The sequence below is a fragment of the Panthera tigris genome, chromosome B1 (assembly GCF_018350195.1).
Source record: "Panthera tigris isolate Pti1 chromosome B1, P.tigris_Pti1_mat1.1, whole genome shotgun sequence".
NCBI lineage: Eukaryota > Metazoa > Chordata > Mammalia > Carnivora > Felidae > Panthera > Panthera tigris.
In genome coordinates this window covers 146938533-146962355 of record NC_056663.1, presented here as the reverse complement: position 1 = coordinate 146962355, position 23823 = coordinate 146938533, and the positions used below count along the sequence as shown (strand labels likewise).

At 37.5% G+C, this 23823-nt stretch overlaps 1 protein-coding gene and 1 pseudogene across 1 annotated transcript in view; one reads left to right on the top strand and one right to left on the bottom strand.

Annotated features, from left to right (window-relative positions):
* The window catches only part of SLC4A4 (solute carrier family 4 member 4), a 356758-nt gene that overhangs the window by 116597 nt on the left and 216338 nt on the right, over positions 1 to 23823 (top strand). Inside the window, exon 4 of the mRNA XM_042984402.1 lies at positions 20986 to 21121. Coding sequence (XP_042840336.1) covers positions 20986 to 21121 — 136 coding nt within the window. The remainder of the gene's footprint in view (positions 1 to 20985; positions 21122 to 23823) is intronic.
* LOC102957801 lies at positions 14783 to 15314 on the bottom strand (annotated as a pseudogene).

Here is a 23823-nt window from a genome sequence, read left to right as displayed (position 1 = left end):
TAGGCATTTTAAACTTCAGGAATACATTTGATGACAAAGTCCTTGAAAGTCTTAATTTTTGACTTCATCATTGAGGACTCTGAAGTTCTCTCTCACCTGCTTCTTGAGCATAAAAGGCAGAAGTACAGTCTGTAGCTTTACTTTGTTGCATGAGAAACTAGTTTGGAACCAAAGCTTTGGAGAGAGATGCTTTCCTGTTTTTGACAAGTCAAATCATGAACTGCTTTATTTAGAGCCAGTTGGAGGTAGCATACTGCTGGCAATTCCAGAGCATTTAAAAAACAAAAGTTACGGTTATTAATTTTTGAAGCCACAAAAGCATGAATCAACGTTATAGCAGTGTCAGTATCTCAGTAGGAACTGGTTTCAGCTGAACTGTGGCAACAAAATAAATGTTTGCAGATTGTTTTGACAGAATGTCATCTACTGGGCTTCATTCAATTTATTCTCCAACAGCCTTACTTCTGAAACAGAGTGGCTGCACTTGAAGTAGAGAAGAAAATCCTCCCTCTGAACCTTTCTGGACCTTAGCAAATAACTCTGCAAGCATTTGTAATGTAGATCTGCAAATGTTTTCAACAGGAACCAAATATGTTGCTAAGAGATGTGCCTGTAAACATCTGTTTGACATATTTTACCATGGCAGAGATTAGGGAAATGGACCCATAAAGCAAAGTGGTCAGCTGGTCACCATGGTGGTATAGACCATTTTAAAACACAAGTCACATGTGTTTTTAAAGCTCTCTAAACAGGGCTGTAAAGTGGAAAGGTATTTTTTCAGCTAATGTCCTGAATTATTCTAAGCATTTATTGACCCTTGACAGTCTTAAAATTGTTATGTTCCTTAGCCAGTTTTTATGGGATACTTTTTTTTTTAACTTCTAAGATTTTTTGAGGTTGTGTGTATGCACTGTTAGTTGATTTTATTTTTATTTTTCAGTGTACACCCATCATTCAAACTTAGGCCCATGCAAACCCTAGGGTAGTTTTATTCCTGGAATGAATATTTTTCTTCAAAAAAAATTTTTTTTACATTTATTTATTTTTGATAGAATGAGACAGAGCATAAGCAGGGTAGGGGCAGAGAGAGAGGGAGACACAGAATCGGAAGCAGGCTCCAGGCTCTGAGCTGTCAGCACAGAGTCCGATGCAAGGCTTGAACTCACAAAATGCGAGATCACGACCTGATCTGAAGTTGGACATTTAACCAACTGAGCCACCCAGGCGCCCCCATGAATGTTGTTTTTTTTTTTTTTAAATATGTCTTGAAAGTTGTTTGATGAGCTCTAAGAAAATACTTTTCCAAAGCAGTTGCCACAAAACTCATTTTACACAAAACTCTGCTTGTGTTTGTCTGCAGTTCATCTGACTCTTAAACAGATCTGTAACTTCCAAAGTTAAAACTGACAAGTTTATAGGCAAAGTTGTTTGAGCTCTGGAATGGATTTAGACAGCTCTTAAAGCCATTTAGAATCAGAGGAAAATAAATTAAAAGAAATAGAATGGACGGCTTGTTGAAAAGTAAAGGAATAATAGCTCCATCCCAAGCTTAATGTAGGAACATTTTAACACTCATTGGAAGGCATTTGGTAATATGGAGTGCTTGGTGGGGTGCCTGGGTGGCTCAGTTGGTTAAGCGTAGGACTTCAGCTCAGGTCATGATCTTGCGGTTAGTGAGTTCGAGCCCCGCGTCGGGCTCTGTGCTGACAGGTCAGAGCCTGGAGTCTGCTTCCGATCTGTGTCTCCTTCTCTCTCTGCCCACGCTCTGTCTCTTAATAAGAAATAAACATTAAACATATATATGCACATATATATATATATATATTTATATATATAGTGCTTGGTTACTTTACAGAAAAGAAAAATAAAGGTTGTTATCAAGATTTTAACATCACTCACTTTCAAGGAGTTCAAATGACCAGATATGTTTTTGAGATATGGAGCATGGGCCGTGAAGGGTGCCCTGTGTTTTAAAATACAGTAGAAATAGAATTTGAAGGGGGGAGGCATGCTATAGTAAAAAGAGTGTGGACTTTAGGGTCAGCCAAATCTATACCTACATTTTAAGTCTAGATCCCCCAATTACTATATTTGTACTTTGGGTAATATATGTAACTTCCTAGAATGTATTTCATTTGAATATAGACATAATAATCCTTAGGTTATAGGAGTATATGGAGTGTATAGGAGTGTATAGAAAGTGTTTTCTTTCTTTCTTTCTTTCTTTCTTTCTTTCTTTCTTTCTTTCTTTCTTTCTTTCTTTCTTTCTTATTGAGGGAGAAAGAGAGAGCATGAGTGAGGGAGAGGGTGAGAGAGAGAGAGAGAGAGAGAGAGAGAGAGAGAGAGAGAGAATCTTAAGTGTCAGCGTGGAGCGCTACTTGGTGGTTGATCCCATGAGCCTGGGATTATGGCCTGAGCCTAAATCAAGAGTTGGACACTCAAATGACTGAACCACCCAGGCGCCCCTAGAAGTATTTCTTAGAAGAGATAATATATGTTCCCAGTAGGTGCTATTTACTGATGGATGTCCTCATTAAGTAGTATTTCCGATCAAGTGCCCTAACTAATGCAAATATTACAGTTTAAACTGCTTGGCCACAAAAAATAGAAAGCAAGCTGAAGACTTCTCAGTAAACCCCATATTAGTAACTAACTTTTGAAGAAACTTGCAAGTGGCGGTCAGTTGACAGAATAATGAAGTACTGTGATAATGGATGATAGCAGTTTAAGCTTTGGAAGAAAAGTCTGCAGGGGGTTGTGCAGCCCAGTTTGCTTATATGTGATTATATCCCAAATAAGATTGTAAGCCAAGCGATTGTTCTCAAAGTCTTTGATCATTGAAAATAGGACAAGATTCAGGATAGAAAAGAAACTCATTTATGAAGTGAACTTGATTTCAGCATGTGAAAGGACACATTTTTTTTGACTCAACTCAGCACATTCTAATTTCAGAGGCAAATTAACCCATTGTTATTCATGGTGAGACATACCATACAAACATTTCAGAAATATATTGATTGTAGTTGATGTTTCTGAAGTGAGACCTTGGACATAGCCATCTATATGACTCAGATGAACCACTCTGTAGGAGAATATTTAATGTCTAAAGAATCCAATTTTTAATGTTCAGGCCTATTTTTTTTTAAGTTTATTTATTTATTTTGAGAGAGAGAGAACACGAGCAGGGTGGGGAGCAGAGAGAGAGAAGGAGAGTGAAAGAATCCCAAGCAGGCTCCTCCCTGTCAGAGCAGAGCCTGACTTGGGGCTCGAACTCACAAACCATGAGATCATGACCTGAGAGGAGATCAAGAGTTGGATGCTTAACCAACTGAGCCACCCCATTGCCTTGGACCTATTTTATATTAGTGGCCAGGAAAAAAATAATTAGGAATTGAGTTTTAGAATTCTTTTTAGGGTATTTATTTAGCTGAGATTACAAATAACTATTTGGTGGCATTTTTGGGTGTGATTTAAAGTAGGATTAGATGAATATAACATTATAAGAACTGGGCATTGGCCAGTTTTCTTTTTCGTTTTCTTTTTTGAGTATACAAGGCAGAAGTTCAGAGTTTATTTAATAACTATAATTTATTTTTATGTAAACCAACAATGGAATCTGTAAAAATATTTGGGTTCTTATTTTGAAAAATTAAGACTCTTTTTAGAAGCATGGTTAAGGACTGATTTACACATTTTATTTTAACATGAATTTTGTTCTACTGTAATAGAGAATCACACTTCCTAAAATCTGTCTTAGGCAAGAGTAGACACTGGGTGAGCATATTTTAGGGTGTAACAGTCTTAATGTGTATGTATTTTGCATGCAGCTCAGAGATAACCAATATTGTTAAATATTTATTGAGTATCTCTTGGGTTGCTGATTGTGTATTTGTTTTGAAGACAGATACTATTGAAGAGACAAAGTAAATGATTGTCAGTATGACTTGTGCTCTATATAAATTTCTCACATTCATCATAGTAAGTCACCCTTGTACTTAGCTTAGTTCTTTTCACTGTATGTTCTTTTTATCTGTGAACCATCATGCATACCTTTCCCTTTCTGTCTTTGGAAATCCCCATCCTTATTCACATGCTTTTTTCTTCTTTCAGTGAAGTCTCAGCTTTTTTTGTTTTTAATTTTATGTTTGTTATTTTACAGAGAATGAGACAGAGCGTTGAGTGGGGGAGGGGCAGAGAGAGAGGGAGACGCAGAATCTGAAGCAGGCTCCAGGCTCTGAGTTGTTAGCACAGAGCCCGACATGGGACTCGACCTCATGGACCTTGAGATAATGATCTGAGCTGAGCTGAAGTCGGATGCTTAATTGACTGAGCCACCCAGGTGCCCCAACAACTACCAGGTCTCAGCTTTTTAATCATCTTAAATGCTTCGTGCTTACTCCCATCTTTGGAGTTGGTTATGTGCCTTTACCAACTTTAGGTCACTGTCACTGAGGTTTATTTTTGTTCCATAGTTGATAATAAATTCATTGAAAAAGGAAGAGTAAACATGTCCATTCATTTTACAGCTCCTTTATGTGGCCAGTGTCTAAATACTCCTAGTTAGTACTTTGACTAAATCTTTGACTAAATAATAGGGGAAACAAAGGGTAAGACTATTGCTAAGGATTATCCCTCCAAAAATGCCAAATTCAGCTTTTTCAATCTTTGCATTTGAAAATTTGTTGTTCTGTTTCTCAAAGGAAAGATGAGATCAAAAGTGACGGAATGAATAGTACATTAGCAGATCATTTAATATAATGGCACTGTCTTGTATTTCCGAGTATTTTTGTAAAGCAGAAGAGCAAAATTCAGTTCCACTATCCATGGATGTGTCTTGTAATCTCTTCAGTCTTCCGGTTGTTATTATTTGTCAGCCAGATGGGAAAGCTGTCAGAGGGTAAAGGGGGATTTGATCAGATGGAATTCGAGCTGAGCACAGAATCTAGGTCTTACAATTCTGATTCTAGAATTGAATCACTCATGATGAAACATGACTCCATCCATGATTACTGTTTATTTAGGGTCATGTTGTCTCAAGAAGTAAATTCCTGTGATATCACTAGACAGGAGAGCATGTACAGAACCCCATCTGATCAATGAATGCTCCCTAAGCTATAAAGATCCATTTCCCCTGAAGTTTTGAGAACCAGCTGTTACAGACACTTTACTGATCACTTGAGGGAATTTTGCCAACATATCAGCAAGGCTTAGAGGGTCTTTAGAATCTTATTGATAAGAATCCTTCCTAAAATTTATTGAGAACACTTCCCCATCATGCCCCCAAACAACAGTACTTCTTAAGTTCATTTTCACATTATTAGACAACTTTAGTATTTATATTTAATATTTGCCTTGACCTTTAGATCCTACTGACTTGGTAACTTGACCATGATTCTTCCTTCTGGTCCCTTTAGGTTTGCTGTTTATATTTGGTGGCTTTGGCATGTGTACTTTGGCTTTCTCTTATGGATTTTGGCTTTTCTTGCCTTGCAGGCCCTGAGTACCTTCTATTGCCTTACTAGAAGTTTCCTGTCTCATTCTTCATAACCAAATCCCAGTGATCCCCGTTTGCTAGCAGCTTTTTCCCACATAAGGAAGGCAGCAGAGGGATTTGGACAGTTTTCAGATGAATGTCTAATCTCTGCTTTAGAAGGATACTAAAGCATTTTATAAGCAGAGTTCTAGGAAAGACAGATTTCAGCTTATATAGTTCTTAAAGAGTGTGATAAATTGACAAATGTTATTTCTAAACCAGATTAAACTAATTTGTGATTGATCTAAAGAAAGAGTTGTCTGGGAAGGCAAAGGAACTCTTAAGTTTTATGATTGATATTTAATTAATTGGAAATTCTACACCCAGTTAAGGAATAGCTATACCTTACACAGTCCACCATAAGCTTTAGAAGTGACAAAGTTCTTTGCCTGTCCTTTCTGAACAGGAAGCTGTTAATAATGAATCTCTTTTGAAGTGGCTCTCATTTACTTCCCTGATGAACTGAGGTTATCTTTAGATGACTCAAAGTGTTATGCACAGGTTTTTTTTTTTTAATAAAGGATAAAGAAATGTTGGATGGGAAAATTATAGTAAAACTTCAACTATAAATCGCATTGAAGAGGGTGATTCCCTTACTTTTATTGATATTACTCTGTGAAGTACGGAGATTGTTCATAGCACACCTTCAGAGGAAATCAGAGATCCTAACCAGCCCACATACACACTCTGATCTGTGTTGGTCATCAGCTTTGTGTGGTTTAGCTATGTGGGTAGTTGAAAAGGAAGTTCACTGATCTAACAAATGATGTTCCTCTATTCTAAAATACAGTTCTAGAAACTAATCTGATTCCATTTTATTATTTACTGAAAATGGATTTAACAAATGCCTGTTGATATTTTGGAAAAGTACTTAATGAAATAGCATGAAAACTTAGTTGTTTATGTTCATTAGGCTCTTGTTATTCCTGTGCCATTTTTGAAGTAGTTCAACTCAAGTTTTACAAGTAGGCTTCTAGATTCTGGTGTAGTTTTGAGGTCATTGCTGGCTAATGGACGTATGTGTTGCTGGTTGGCTTTCCTAATGCAGTCTTTCGGGCAGATAAAACAAGGTAAATGAAGAATTATGTTGTCTGAGAACACTAAAACTATAAATGTCAAGTGGATAGTGTTGGGGGACCTGTTAAATAATTTTTTTCTTCACTGAGAATGTAATTAAGAGAGATTGGGGCTCACTGCCACTAATTTTGGATCCTCAACCCAGAGCAGACTTGTATAAGGCAGAAATGCTCATTGGAGAATCTTATTGACATTTCTGTATTATGTTCAGAGTTCTGTCAGAATCCTTAGACCATTGATATATCTATGAGAAATGTGACCATTTTTTCTTTAGAAAGAACCAGGGCCTATGTAAGGTTTCCTTGATTGCTGCATTCCCCTCTCTCCCCTTTTAAAATGGGATTTTATTTTGAATCACTTTTTCTCAATATTGCTATCCAGGAAAGATGGGTAGAATTTTTTGGCAATGTAGGGGTGAAGTCAGAAATTCTGAAGATTCTTTAAAGCTTGGTGCCTTTATCCTTTTATGCATTTTGAAAGACAGTCTGCAGGAGGGGAGGATGTCTTCTTGGCTTGTGGAGGCCTCTAATGGCAGCATTAGCATGGTGGTTGTGACACTAATTTTGGAACAATAAATTTAGCTACTTTGTATAGAAAGTAGCTGCACTTGAGCAAATCTGTAGAGTTTATTTTGGGAATCTTGAAGATTTCCTAATGTTGATGAAAATTGAGTCTGACTTTAGAAACCTCAGGGTATAAATTGTGCTGATAATTGTTCTGAGTTGAACCTGGAGAAACTGCTGATGTGTTCACTCTTAAGCGGAGTGATTCATCATGTAAACCTTATCGTGGACAGTTCTGGCAGAGCAAAGAGAAGTGGAGGAGTAGGGAGTAAGAAATTAAAGGAAAATGGAGATGAGAGCTGTGACATGCATTAGGAACTTTTAGGAAGAGGTTATTGGGTGGCCATAGTCTTTACCATCTTAATTAATGGGTGAGTTACTATGTACAGAAAGCATCTTACCTTCCCGTGCCACCTGCGTGAAGCCCCTCTCCTCATCCCCATTCTTCTGTGTCCATGGGATTATTTTTAGATAAGTATGGCTGCTAGCTTTCAGAACCATGGCCAGTCCTGTTACATGGTTCAGAATTGGCTGTTGGAATCTGTAGGCCGCAATAAAGGCATTGCTGGCACGTTGTGTTTGTTTTGGACATTTAAGAAAGATAATCGAGATTCTGCAGTTTCAAGTATGGTAGAGAAGTGTTTGGCTCTAATTTGACATGACTGTCCTCAAGTTAGCAATTAAGGATACCTTAATTGGTTTATTTGCCTTATAATAATGACATTAATGTTAATTTTAGAAAATTTGTTAATTACACAGAAGCAAAATGAGTAAAACAAGAATCCTCTATAATCCCATCATCTAGGGATAATAATTGTTGACATTTGGTGTATATTGTTCTGGTGTTTTTTTTCTGTATGCACTATATAAAACAGTAAGCCTTTGGGTTGAGAGTGCTAGAAACCCAATTATAACCGGGATAGACAGGCAAGAATTTATTAAGAATTTATTGATTGACTGAAAGAAAGTCTGGGTATAGCCAGGTCTTTGGGGAAAATGATTTGATCTGAACAAAAGACTAGAAAAAAAGCTAAACACAAGAGCCAGAAGTTCATTTTTATTCAGATCCATAAGGCATTAGGTAACTTGTAATTTTAATACCTTGGTTGGTAAACGTGGGTAGATGCACGTGGTCATAGGAATTCCTCTTCCTTACTTGAGTACGTCCTTTTCTCTTCTTCTGGAAATTTCCTGATATATGGTGGGTGTCAAAAGATAATTTACGACTCAAGCAGGGGCAGAACAACATCCTGAACTCTGTACTGACTTACCAAATCCTTATCGTCTTGTCTGTCATGGTATTTCATCTAGACTTCTTGGTCACCTGCCTTTTTTTTTTTTTTAACCACTGTGTTGCTTTGGTGCCTCAGGGATCACATCCTGGGGGACTTTGGGAACTGAATTCCTTGGCAGGGTATTGACATTGCCACACTGGTGCCCTGGCGACAGTGTCTTTAATGTGGTACCTTTCCAGGTGCTTTTGCAGACAGAGGACATCAACGGTGGGGCGGGAGCCAAAAGTAGTATGTGTGAAATATCCCTTGCAGACCCAACAAATACTTGGCAGGTGGATTTATTAGTGGGCATGCATTCTTGTAATATGCAGCTGGGGCAGAGTCAATGAAATTGGTTTCTCTGAGACTGTCTTCCCCCAAAAGGCTCATGAATACCATGCAAACTTGGCTTAAATGAAATAAGGAAAATGATATTGTGGAAAAGATATTGTGGAAAGAAACACCCAGAAACAAGTCAAAAAGTTGAGTTTCACCATTAGTTAGTTTAGTTATTATATTAATCCATGACAGCTGCCATAATAAAATGCCACAGACTGGATGGCTTAAACAATAGGAACTTATTTCTCACACTTCTAGAGGCTGAAAGTACAAGATCAAGGTGCTAGGTGATTTGGTTCCCTGATGAAGTACCTGGCTTGTGGGTGGCAGCCTTATCACTGTGTCCTCACAGGGTAGAAAAAGGAAGCAAGGTCTCTGGTATCTCTTCGTATAAGAGCACTAATCCCATCATGAGGGCTCCACCCTCATAACCTCCTCTAAACCTAGTTACCTCCCAAAGCCCCATTTCCAAATTCTATCATAATGGGGGTTAGGATTTCAGTCCATAAATTTTGGGGGACACAATTCGGTCCATAACAGTTACTTGGTTTAGGTCACTTTTGAGGCTGCCAAAACCCCAAAATGACTGATTTGAATTTTATGTTTTTCTGGTAGAGATTCTTGAAATATTGAAATAATATTAATAATATAATTAATATAATTGGAATAGTTAATAAAAGACTTGGCAGACCAAAAAGTCTGGATTTCATACATAAAATTTATTTGACTGCTAAGACCATCACTGAGACTAATTCTTTGTAAATGGCTTAGCACTACATTTAACACTACTGACAGGGAGCCTAGTTCTCATTTTTTCCAACCCACTCTGTTGGCAGAAATTATAAAGGAGGAAGACAGGATAAGTTGGGGGATGTATGGGCTACCACCTTTTTGTCCTAAAGAATTTTGGGTATCTTATATTTATGACTTGGGTCGTGATAACATTTTGTAATGTAAACTCTAGGTAAGTTATTTTTCTCAATATTTTGAAAAAGAAAGGCTAAGGACACAGCTGTTTTCCAAAAATGTCTCAGCAAACTCTAGTTCTTAATCGCCTTTTGCTAGCTGAAATGGAACTTACTCTGCTTCTAAATCACATAGTTTGGTAGCGTTCTGAAATCCAGGCTCCTCGCACCATTGACTTTCTATAGCTGAATAATAATGTCATGGCACATTAAGGATAATTGTGATAATTGACAGTTTTTCACGTGTGGGAGTTTATTAATACATGGATACCTAAGTATTTAAAAAAATTATTCATCTCAATAAATGCTATTTGGCTGTTTCAATTTCTTAGCTAATTTGAAACAGAAAAAGTAACCATCTAATTTACCTGTCTAGAGCCTGCCAGCATGTAAATCAATAGTCATTTTCTGGATTTATTGGGGTGGAGGTATGTGAAGGCATGGAGAAAGTCTAGATGCCTTGTATAGATCACTCCAAGAAAACCTGGATTCTATAAAAACAGGTTCTTCAATGCAATTAATTTGAAGATGCTAATATGTGGATGGCTTATATGAATTAGTTCCACTCTGACCTGTTAAAATGGAATCACAGACATATATATCAGGACACTTTTGGTTGCAAGTGACCAAAAAAAAATGGTCTTAGATTACTCTAAGGTAAAAGGGAGTTGTCCTGTAAGATTGAAAAGTACCTGTCTTTAGGCATGGCTGAATCTAGGTGCTTAAATAATGGCACCAGTAACCTGTCTCTGCCTTGGTTCTGAGTTCTTCCATGTTTATTTTATTCTCAGGCAGACTCTTCCCTTAGAGTTGCAAGATGGTCATCCCCACTCAAAGTGTTTATTGCCATTATAGGCACCTTAGCATAAAGTGAAAATTTATTTCCTGGAAATTCCAACAAAAGGCTGCCACTTATTTACTCTGATTGTCCTGGATTAGGTAAAGTGTCCAGCCAAAAATTAATTGCTGTGGCTAAGATTTGTGACATTCTCATTCTCCAGACCTGGGTCACAGGGAGTGATTCATCCTCATTGAACTTCTAAGTATAAAAATGGTTTTTCAAAGGCAAGTGGGATGCTGTTATCAGAAAAAGAGATTAGGGGTACTGAATGGGCAAAAGTAACCGATAGCCACTACAATGCATGTGTGTATTTTAAAGATTTATTTGTATATGTAGCTTTAGTTAGCGATTTCTCAGTTCTTACAGTTAGGGATGTGAAATTGAAGTTTGAGAATTTTATATATACATTTAAGTGTATTTTTAGATTATTACTATGGTCTAATAATTAGATAAATTGTGGAAGTTTTAGCAGCGTGGTATTGACCTACAAACTTTTAACTCTGAATGGAGAGAAATATAATATGATAATTATGTAAGCCAGTTGGTGATAGCACATTGATAACTCAAAGAAATAAAAATTAATTTCTTTTTATTACTTTGGTTTGAGAGCTAAGACTTTACCAGATGGTGAATTTTGCCAAGGAGAAAATACAAAATCAATAGGTCTTCATTTAACCCGCAGAAGGGAATTTGCATGTAAACTTGTCATGCTCAGTATGAATTGTTCATTATCATCATTATTTCTATTAAAAAATTTTTTTTTGGTAGCCTGTAGGGTGGCCACAGTGGGATGTTTTCCAGACCAAAAACAAAAGGGCACATTCACAAACTGCCTTTTGGTGGATAATGAACCAAATGTTCAGTTAATTTACTTTAGGACTATTTCATATGCCATTATGATTTCTGCCTCTTCTGAAATTCAGTATATTTACTATCTGTACTGTTCATGTAGCACTTTTTTAAAAAAATGAGATCATCTTTTAGAGAATAGTGGCTAAAAAGTGGGCTTGGAAATAACACAGGCGGGGTTGAGGTTATATCACTTACTAGTTGTGTGATCTTGGGGAAGTCCCTTAGTCTCTTAAATACTCAGTTTCCCTGCCTGTAATATGAGTAATACAAGATACTGATAACAGCAGATAATTCATATTTTTGTGTAAAATAAAAGAGATAATAACGGAAGGACACTTAACACAGTGCCTGGTACAATTTAACCATTCAAAAATGTTAGTAACTGCATATTACATTCTTTTTTTTTTTTAATTTTTTTAATTTTTTTAAATGTTTATTTATTTTTGAGACCGAGAGAGACAGACCATGAACGGGGGAGGAGCAGAGAGAGAGAGGGAGACACAGAATCCGAAGCAGGCTCCAGGCTCTGAGCTGTCAGCACAGAGCCCGACGTGGGGCTCGAACTCACGGACCATGAGATCGTGACCTGAGCCGAAGTCAGATGCTTAACCGACTGAGCCACCCAGGGGCCCCTGCATATTACATTCTTAATGATAGCATTTTCCCCATCGTTCCCCAAGGTTAGGGACCTTATCTCAAAAATATTTTGTATACTCTCAACAAATAACGTAGTGTCTCATACACTAAAAATTAATAAATATTAAGTTATCAAATGAGAATGTAAAACTATATTTTAATTATTGCTAAGCCTCAGGGAAGCAGAGGAAAGGAGCAAAGAAAGAAAGTGTTTTTTTTTTTGTCAGAAACTGGGGCAGAATATATATTGTTTATTCTTCCATTCATTTTCTTATTCATATATCCATTCTCTCTCTCTCTCTCTCTCTCTCTCTCTCTCTCTCTCTCTCTCTCTCTCTCTTTTTGTATAACTTGACTGTGCACAAGGTGGGCACCAAGAATAGCTTAGGTGAGTGAAGAAGCAGGTGGTTGGCTTGGTAGAGGTGCAAAGACCAAGTACAGCAATGGATAACACACAAAGTGGTGGATAGTAAATATCTTAATAGAAGTGCAGATTAAATGTGGTCCCTCAGGGTAGGAAGAGATTACATCTACCAGAGGAAAATATCTTGGTCGAAGTGTTCATTCTTTTATTTGCAGCTTACTCAGTAGGAAATGGTGACTGTATTTTGGTCCCTGTGCAAGCTACTGCAAAGATGGATTAAGGGGAGGGTGGAAGAAGGACAGCTTCTAAAACTGAGGTATTTTCCATGTCAGAGCTCTTAATGGAGGCTTCCTTTTGCAGATGGTTATGTCTTCATGTACTTGAAAATGTCCAGGGTTTATTCATCCATATCTAACTCATTAATATTTCAAGTGATGATTAAGTACGTGGAACTGTGTTGGTCTTTAAGGAAAGTACATAGACAAAACTCTGTCTTCCAGGAGCTTGGTGATTAGTTTTGAGAGAGGTCACATCAACAAAAGTTTGGTAATAATGGCCAGGATATATATTTGTTGGTGCCCAAATGATAATTCAGGCAAAGTGTTGTTATGGTTTGAATAAAGGAGAGATTCATGTTTCTGTGAATGGTTAATATAAGTTGTTAGAAAAGATAGAATTTTCAGCTGGGCCTTGGAAATTGAGTCAGAGTTAGATAGAGAGGAGAGAAAAGACTATAAATAGACAGGAAAAATGAAAAAAAAGATCTGAAGATGAGCAGGTATATTCTTTTCTCCCTTCCTTCCTTCCTTCCTTCCTTCCTTCCTTCCTTCCTTCCTTCCTTCCTTCCTTCCATTGTTTCTTTACTGATCAACAGCTGGGCTGCTTCTAAGCTAAAAAAAAAAAAAATGGTGCCACAAATACTCTTGGGTCCATCTCTTTGTTCAAGATTAATTTCTAGAAGCAGAAGTTCTGGCTCCAAACCCAGAATATTTTGATTTTTAATTGATATTGCTAACTTACACTCTAAAAAGTTTATGTAAGTTTACAAGGAAGAAAAGGCTATTTCTTTGGGTATCTAACAATTAAAGTCTTTGCTAACATGATGGATAAAACATGTTTTAATTTTAATTTGATAATTTTGTGAAGTTTAGTTTCTAATTACTAATTTTGGTTGCTAGCATTATCCATTTTCACTTCATTATGCCTTCGAATTTTTAATTTTAGCCATATGTCTGTTATTATTCTTTTTTTGTGAAGAGAAGCCTGTTCTGTATTGCAGTGTCTCATGGAATCTCACCCAAGATCAGAAACAGAGTTTTTAGATATCTCAGACCTTATCTTTTAACCTTCAAAGGATGGTCTCCTACCTGCTTCTTCACTATCCATATGGATTATACTGGAGTTCTCAACTCACTGATTTCCTGTTTGAGCGAACAGAACTTTTTTTCAGAAGTGTGATATACATAGAGTAATTCATGTCCCTACTTTGATCTAATTTTCTGTTAATATCTGAGTTCTAGCTCTTCTATGTATAATTTATTTCAGACTTTTTCACAGATCTGTCTTGCTCCTATCTTTAAAGGTCGTGGTTTCAACCCATGCTATCTGGGGATTCTCCCACTTTGGTGTCTTGGTAGATGTGCTACCCCTAGGCAGGTGCTCATCCTTGATGAGTATTCAGACAGTGATAACGAGAAAAGTTCCACAAATGGTATTTGGCATAATCTAGTTAAGATTAATCTTAATTATAGTCTAGTTAAGATTAAGATTAATAAATAAAACACATTGCTTAGAAATAATTATCCAGTTAAAGATGATGTTGTGTATATATATAATGGAGTGTTACTCGGCAATCAAAAAGAATGAAATCTTGCCATTTGTAATTACATGGATGGAAAGAGAGGGTATTATGCTAAGTGAAATTAGTCAGAGAAAGGCAAATATCATATGACTTCACTCATATGAGGACTTTAAGATACAAAACAGATGAACATAGGGGAAGGGAAGCAAAAGTAATGTAAAGACAGGGAGGGGGACAAAACATGAGACTCTAAAATATGGAGAACAAACAGAGGGTTGCTGGAGGGGTTGTGGGAGGGGGGATGGGCTAAATGGGTAAGGGGCACTAAGGAATCTACTCCTGAAATCATTGTTGCACTGTATGCTAACTGACTTGGATGTAAATTAAAAAATAAACAAATTAAAAAAGATTAAGGGGAAAAAAAGAAATAATTACCCATTGTTCTAAAGTCAACCAAAGTCTTTTTTTCCTAATATTAAAATATATAATTAGAGGGGAGAGGGAGCAACTTGAAGTAAATCAGAAAACACATTCACATTAATTGTTATCTTTATACACTTCAAATTTATACATAACACTTTTTTCCTCCTGGACACCAGAAAGAACACCTGGGTATTCTGGGAGAAGTTTACATTTCTCCAAATCAATTTATGGAAAAAATGTGTTGCTTTCAAATTCCTGCATGATTCTTGTTACAGCTAGTCTAGGATGGCCTGGCTTGTTCATAGTTTCCTTATAAGCAGAACTGCCTCCCACTGTCCAAACCACGTCCACTTCTTTGTTAATTCTGATTGCTTAATACGTTTTAAGTCATCATCCAGACTTTTGGCTAGAAAATGAGCTCCTTGTGAAGGTTCCTTGAGTTCTCTACTTAGAACTGGATTAATTCTGTCCTTTAAAGGTCAGCTCTTCTAGGGAAGAGAGAGTCATGTCTTCCTACCCATAATCACAAAATTCTGTTTACCTTCTGCTGAGGTTGTGGTCCTTCTCCGGAAATTCTTAAATTCATTCCTGAACGGGGCCAGGGTAGGTTTCTGTTCTTGCCGTTGCCCATCTTCTGGGACACAGGTTAGCAGATGAACTGTGACAGCAGCAATAAACACCTCTGAGCTTGCTTGTGACACTGGGACTCCTGGCTGAGCTTGGTGCAAAACTGAGCAGGTATGTTCTTCTGTCACCAGACACTTCTGGGGTGTTGTAGGAGACTGGTTGGACACACAGATTGGACCCAAAGTGACATGAAAGGCAAACTGAGAGTTGACTGTTTAGCCAGGCATGGTGAAGTGTCCTCTCATACATCATCTTTGATTGATAGACAGTGGCTGCTCTGAGGCCAAGTTCAGGCTCAGCAATCATTCGGTTGTGACGATGTGTACATGACGTGTGCTGTGGGTGCTGGCGGTGGGAGTGGGTATTTTTGGTTTTTTTTGAAAAAAAAAAGTCCAAAACACATTCTAACCAGAGGGCAGAATAAAAAAAGAAGAAAAAAAAAATCAAGGCAGATTAGAGGCATTAACTTGGCTTTGATCTACAGGCCTTCTGTTCTGACAAAGGTGATTGGATTAATTTGACAGTTTTTCTTTCTCTCCCTTATTTCCTGTCTCCCTGTCACTCTCTTTCATTTTTCTCCAGGTTCTCTTTTGTGATGAAACTAGGTTAGTTATTACTTAGAATCATAATCTATTCATCTGTAATGCAGGTTGGTTTTCTGATGTTTTCTCCCCTCCCGTATTAAAGTGAGACTAAAAAGGTTTATTTTCCCCTGTTCTTTTATTGGCTGTTTCCCAGAAAGGTACACCTTTATGTTCTCATTACCAAAGCTACTAAATTCACTGAAGTAACACGTGCAGAACTTTTGGCCTTTTTCTTTCCTACCTTATATATTTTCAACATATAGGGGCTCTTAGGGCCAATATCTGTGAGTACTTTCTTTCTTAGAAGCTAGTCAGGTTTTGCTGGTAAGGGCTGGCAATTTTTAAACTAATTTAAACCTTGTATTTTAGCCTCTATAATGATCATCACCATCCTGTTTTTCAGGTGGGGAACTTGAGACACAGAAAGGGTAATTAACTTGTCTCAGGTCATACAGCATAAAAGTAGCAGAGTTTGGATCCAAACCTAGGTAGTTTGGTTCCAGAGTCTATATGCTTAATCTCAATGCTATGTCTTCTATTTAGCTCATTTCCCTATTTGATTAAAAGTTACGGGGAGGGGCGCCTGGGTGGCTCAGTCGGTTGAGCGTCCGACTTCAGCTCAGGTCACGATCTCACGGTCTGTGAGTCCGTGAGTTCGAGCCCCGCGTCGGGCTCTGGGCTGATGGCTCAGAGCCTGGAGCCTGCTTCCAATTCTGTGTCTCCCTCTCTCTCTGCCCCTCCCCTGTTCATGCTCTATCTCTCTCTGTCTCAAAAATAAATAAACGTTAAAAAAAAAAAAGTTACGGGGAAAAAATGAATTCCTGACATCCTTCATTAGGGAGACTCTCATTCTGCATATCTTTATGTTAAGAATGATGTTAGAAATGGGGAAGGGTATTTGCTGGCTACAGAGCATGCCCTTCCCACAGGTCTGTATTCGCAGTACAATTGCTGTGGCCTCTTCTAATTTCTGGGGAACCTTAGGGGAGCAACTGAGGAAAGAAACTTACTGGAGTATCAAGCGAGTTTATGACACAAGATTTTGGAATTTTATCCCAAAGGGGATTGTAATACTGGTCGTTCAGAAGCTGTGCTTAGTACATAAGACAAGTTACACATGAGACCCAGAGAGTGCGAATTGGTAGTAATGTCACAGCCTTCTTCCATTCCAGTGTGTGGAAGCCACAGCTAAGTCTGTCTGATAAGCAGTGAGTTGTGCTTTCCTCATTTGAGGATCCTGGATCTCAGAGTACTGCTCCTTGGATCAGAGCTGAGCAGAGATATGTGCTGTGGCTCTGCAGGTAGAGTCTCTTTTCTAATGAGGAGAAAGATTTATTCTTCTCTGTTAGAGGTGGGGACTAACATCACGTTTTTAGAAATGAACAAAAAAATTGATCCTCTAAATGTACATTTTTCCTTTCCAAAAGCTAGTTCTACCTCAGCAATCTTTGATGTTGAACGTTGATGAAAAGTCCATCAAATCTCTGATTGTCTGTTTCAGAACCACTATTGTATAACCACATTTTTAGTAGTCTGAAGTCTTAGACAGATTCCAAATTGTACTCATCATTTCTTACCCACCCCCATCATTTCTTTCATGACTTCCATGATTCTCTAGAATGATTACACTTTCCATTTCTTGGTTGGAAAGGCATTGCAAGTCTTTTTGAGTAAAAGTTCTGGAACTTTTATTTTTTGTTTCTCACAGAGATGTTAAGAAATTTCACAGTCATTTTTTCTCTAATTACTGAAATTAAATATATTGTATCTTATATTAATATATATTCAATTATCTTATTTGAATGTTCCGCAAACACAGAACAGTCTGCAGATATATTTTTTTGGTTTATGTACTAATTTATTCATTCATTTAAGCAATTAATTATTCACTGAACAATTAATTAGTTAATGTTTGCATCCCTTTCTAGAGATGTAAACTTGATAAGAACAAGGATCTTGTCAAGTTTTTTCCTTTATCTTCAGAGCCTGAAACTAAGCCTATTTAGAGCAAAGACAGTACTCCATAAATACTGCTGAATGAATGCATGAATGAATTGTGCACACTGCAGAACAGATAGAAAAGTGAAAGGAAGAAAATAGAAGCCCTAGAAATAAACTGTATAACATTTAAAAGTTGTATATGTAGGCCGTCCTTGCTTTGCGTGGTAGTGCGAGGCCATAAATATGACCATTCAAGCTGAAGTTAATGCAAAACAATCCTAATAATCAATGAGAAAAGCTACTATTTTTCTTTGACCTTTAAAAAATTTTGCCGTGTCATTGAAATCTTTCTTGCTGTTTGTTATAAGATACAGGAAAATGAAAAAAATAGTAAAACTAATATTTAGCACACTCTAAATCATCAGAAGCATTGAGATTAAAGTGTTTTGTTTCTTCTTAAAATCTTCTCAGAAGTAGTTTGAATAGGCTTGCCTTCGTCCCATTGTACAACGTATGATATGAAGCAAGCATCTTTTCTGTTCCCAACCAAATTGCATACTCCTCTCTAAGTTTGGATCCGCTTTCAACATTTTCTCCTTTTTGCTTTCCGTGTCAAGAAATGTCTCTGAGAGTTCCTTTAATGTGAGTTTTTTTTTTTAATGTGTGTGGGTTTTTTGTTTGTTTTCTGTTTTGCTAGCATCACTTCCTCTGGGACATCTTTATTGTTTTGGTTCAGCCACTTTTGTTATTTACATTGTGAAGTTTGTGTGCTGCGCTGTGCGCCTTTTGACTGTGTGTCTAGATTCTCTCACATGGCGATTGGCGGCATTGTCAACCTCCCCATGAGCAGCGTTCTGTCTTCTGTAACCCCTTTTACATTTGACACAGATTTCATTTCTACCATATCACTTTTTGTCTGTACTCGACTTTCATCTCTTTTGGCTACTTCCCTCTTTTGGTTATTTATATTATATGAATTTATCATTGAAAGATAGGAAGGCAACACAGATACACACTTTGCTGCCTGTATATGAACTGGGTACCAGATGGCCAGTGACCAATCACTGACAGACTTTGCAAAAAGCATTATGATTGGTCACTGATCATGATGTATATATGTTATTTACATAGTAACTTATGGACTGAAGAGCTTGCAGTGAAATTCGTCCTTTGTGCAATTACTCACAGTTAACACACTATGATAACTGAAATTTGAACTGTATTATTGGGGGACTGGTGTTCTTTAACTAAATGGTGGTGCCTGGAATTCACACACACTGGAACCATGCAGAGTGAGGGCTCTCTCAACTCCAGACTTTATTTTGTGGATATATGTGTATTTTTTTCTTTACTAAAGTGGAATCACTTTATTTGCATGATTTTGCAATTTTATTTTTCATTTAATCTTGTATATATGTCAAAAAATAATCTTGGCTTCATGTTTTATAACTACATGGTAATTTATTGGATAGTTGTAATACAGTTTATTTAACCAATCCTTTTTGGACATTTAGGCTTTTATTTTTCACAGTTATCAACAATGTTGCAGTGGATACCTCAGTCTTTGAGATAACAACTATTACTCGGAATGAATGTCTTTTTAGTGGTAGCATTACTGGCTCACATGATATATATACTTTTAAAACATTTTCATATCCTTTTAAATTTCCCTTCAGAGAGATATTCCCACTTAGGCTTCTACCAGTGACATAAACTGAGAGGTGCTGGTGTACATGTTCTAAATCTCTGGCAACATTGGGATGATCATTTTTGAAAATATTTGCCATTTTCATAGGTAAAACATGTATTTTATTTCATTCTATTCTATTCTATTCTATTCTATTCTATTCTATTCTATTCTATTCTATTTTGAGAGAGAGAGAGCATGCAGGGGAGGGGCAGAGAGAGAGAGGGAGAGAGAGAGAATCCCAAGCAGGCTCTGTACTGACAGCATGGAGCCCGATGTGGGGCTTGATCACGACCGTGAAATATGACCTGAACCAAAATCAAGAATTGGATGCTTAACTGACTGAGCCACCCAGACACCTCATTATTTTAATAATTAGTTTTGATGACTAGTTAGGTTGAATATTTTTCATGAGTTTATTTGTAGTATTTTTTGATCTGTGGCATTGCATCCTGTCCTATTATAGTAGTTTTCAGATGGTAAGAATTTTCTTTTTTTATTGAGTACATATATTTCTGCAATCGTGTGTGTGTGTGTGTGTGTGTGTGTGTGTGTGTGTATACACACATATGTATCTGTGTACCTGGACTACATTCACATGGATATACCATTCTTGGCTTTACCCAGGGATTTTAAAGAGTATCTCTGTGCCTTAGTTTTGTAATATGGCCATCAGTTTTCAGATGTTTTCCTTAAAAAAAAAGAAAAGGGAAAATTAACCACAACCTGAGAGAAGTTCTAGTTAATTTTTTGTTACAAGATTTTCAGGAGATAGGGTCAAAAGGAGCTAGTAGGGCATTCAATTATGTGCTTGAGTGTGTCAGAAAGGTTTTTTTCCTCAGGTGTACAATAGTTTACTTGGGCTTGTTTTTCAAGTGTATTGAAGTGTGACTAAACATTTTTGGGTACTGCCATTATGTAAAGAAGAGGCCCCATCTTGTTAAATATTCCCTCATCAACTTTGCACTTAGCAAGTTACGGGCAGCGAGGATCCTGTGAGGGCATGAGCTTTAGGCATTGGACAGAGGGCGGGTGGGTGGGAGGCAAGGGCCTGGGGTAACTCAGGATTGGAGTGCTCTGTTGCCCCCTCCTATTGCTGTAGAAGAAGTGATTGGCTCAGGCTGGTTTCTGTCTACTAATTTTGGATGGGTCATAAGTGGGGAAGGAGGGAAGGTCATGTGGTTGGACCTCAGCTCATCTGAGGGCTAAAGGTTCTTTGTGACACTCCACACAGAACCGGAGCCCTGTCCTGGAGAGCGGTGGCGAGCTGAGATACAGCTTAGGACTGAAGGAACAGAGAAGGGCTTTGAGTTCTTTCTGTCTTTAGGTTGGGGATAAGGGAGGCCCAGCAAGGAGGATGTCCACGGAAAACATGGATTGGAAGTCCAACAGCCTTGGGGACAGAGGAAGAGCTCGAAGCTACACTTTCCTCAGGGTTGTCCAGCCAGTGTTTAACCGCAGTATTTTCACTTCCGCAGTCTCTCCTGCTGCAGAACGTATCCGATTCATCTTGGGTGAGGAGGATGACAGCCCCGCACCCCCTCAACTCTTCACCGAACTGGATGAGCTGCTGGCCGTGGATGGGCAGGAGATGGAGTGGAAGGAGACAGCGAGGTGAGGCATGGCTGGCTGTGCACTGCTGACCTGGGGAATCAAATGCAGGGCAAGATTATTGTCCGTGAGCATCTTTCTCTCTCCTTCACACTTTGAATAACTGATGAGCATCATGTTGGCTGGGTTAAGGAATGAAAGGATTCTTTTAATTCTCTTTTGTATTGATGTGGATGCAGGACACCCTTTATTTCACTGCTGGAACATTGTTTCATTGATTCATGTTGTTACAGTTTTAACCTTTATAAGGAATTAGAAGTAAACCTCCATTCGTATGCTGTTTAATAGTAAAATGTCTTAGATAAACTCAAGCACCCTAACATGATAGGCTAGAGATATGTGTCCACAGTCTCCACATGCCAGGGTATCTTGTGAAATCATGTCTGATTTTTTTGTCCATTCCCAGTTAGGAGGGAGGTTGCAAAGACAATGACTGTTTATCCACAAACTTGCCATTATTCCAAGTGAAAATATATTATCTTTTAAGTATCCAACAAAAAGCCAAGTAGAACGTTCACTTGAATTGGAAGTTTAGAGACCTGAGTTCAATTTCAGATTTCTCACCTGTTAGCTGCCCAGTACGCAGTTTCTCAGAACTTTGATTTCATCATCAATAAAATGATCTACTACATATAATATATATGAACGCAATGTAAGATAGATAATATATGTAAGTGTAATACTACTTAATATTTGTCTAATTATAGCATGGATATTTATATACATGTCTATATGCGTGTATACATATGGAAATACTTTGTAAATTGTTAAGCACTACCGATACATCTAAGGCTTCATTTGTCTCATGATAATAGAGCTTTACTTTCTTTCTGGATGTAGACTCCGTTATATACTCCACGCTGTAATTCTAGGATATACAGCAATTATATAATATAAAAACTTAGATATAATGCAGTTATTGGTCTCTCACTGTCATAGTCACATGGAGATTCAATATATTTCACTTTCACAAGAAAAATATTGTTAAGACACGCCTTTTATAGTCTGTAATTTAATTCAAATCAGTTAACTTCAGCCCGTGTTTTTTTGAATGCATAGTATATGTCAGGCACTCATGAAGTACTGGGAAAAAAGAAGTGAGCAAAAGAAGCTCACACACAGGTCACTGTATCTTACTGAAGAGTCTCAAGTGTGTTCAGTATAATCAGAAGTGAGGCAAGTCAAATCATTATCATGGCTTTGGGTTTAAAAAAAAGCAAAATAAGTGAAAGTCTTCAACAGATGTAGATGGAAAAGAGATTTATGTCAGCTGTTCTGGTTCTTGTTAGGTCATTCTAGAACCAGAAAGAAATATATTTTTTATCATCTACGATCAGTAAAAGTTGATGAGATATAAAGAACCACTAACCCAATAGTCTTTCCTTTACTGGATGAGGTTCTTTTGGGAGTTAAAGGAAGAACATTTATTTTCTGGGGTCTGCACCCAATATGGGGCTAGAACTCATGACCCCAAGATCTAGAGTCCCATGCTCTTCTGACTGAGCCAGCCAGGCACCTTATTTCTGGGGCATGTCTTAAAAGCTTCATGCATCATATCATTTGTAATCAAGTGTTCATCAAGTTAATTGGATTTTTTTGGTAATTTTTGTTTAGTTACTGAGACTTGTGCTCTGTAGGTTTATGGATTTATTATTATTTCTGTTGTACTTTTTTAAAAAATTTTTTACATTTATTTTTTGAGAGACATAGAGAGACAGAGCACAAGTTGGGTAGAGAGAGGAGACACCGAATCTGAAGCAGGCTCCAGGCTCTGAGCTGTCAGCACAGAGCCCGACACAGGGCTTGAACTCACAAACTGTGAGATCATGACCTGAGCCAAAGTCGGATGCTTAACCGACTGAGCCACCCAGGTGCTCCTGTTGTAAAGTACTTTTGAATGTCTTCAGCCATTTAGGATTTTTAATAGTAGAAAAGCTTTATAAATTAATTCATTTGATAATGGTAGAGAAGCTTTTATTTCTCACCAAGAATTTCTAGGTAGTTTATCTATGTGGAAACAATCTGCTTTAAAAAAAATTCAGTAGAAAAAAAAAAGTAGAGTAGAATCCATGGATAATCTCTTATCTTCCATAATTTAAACTGTGCTCAGAAAAAAAAAAATCATTACATTTTGCTCCTGGCCCTCCTAGTAGCATTAAGGAAAGAGACCTCATCTTAAATATGTTATTTTCCATTTGCTGGATAACTGTCTTTCTAACATACAGACACTTAAAGCAAGTGTGCTTGTTTGAACTCTTCTGTTAATATTTTCTCCTTATTAGAAAGCTGCCTGTAGCACATTTCTACTTCTCCACCTCTTACGCTCCCTGTTGAAGCTCTTCATTCTTGGTTTTTCAGGACCTCTTTCCATGATACAGTAACTCTCTCTCATTCCTTTCTCTCAGTACCTATAACCTGGGTATTAAAAGTCCTACATAAAGTACACCTTGGGTTCATAAAACATCCTCCAAAAGAAGGCCTTCAAATTGGAACCTTTTACTAGTATCTCCATTTAATTTTTTCTTTTCCTTCTTTCTAGGAGAAAAAAAAAAAACCATAGTAAGAATTGTACTGGCGCAGCCTGAATTAAGTGTTGGGGAGATTTTGGTCTAATCTTAGCTTTGGTGCTAATGGGCTACTTAGCTTTGGGCCAGTCATGTACTCATGGAGTCTTCCCGAGCTTGAGTGCCCTGTTCTATCAACTG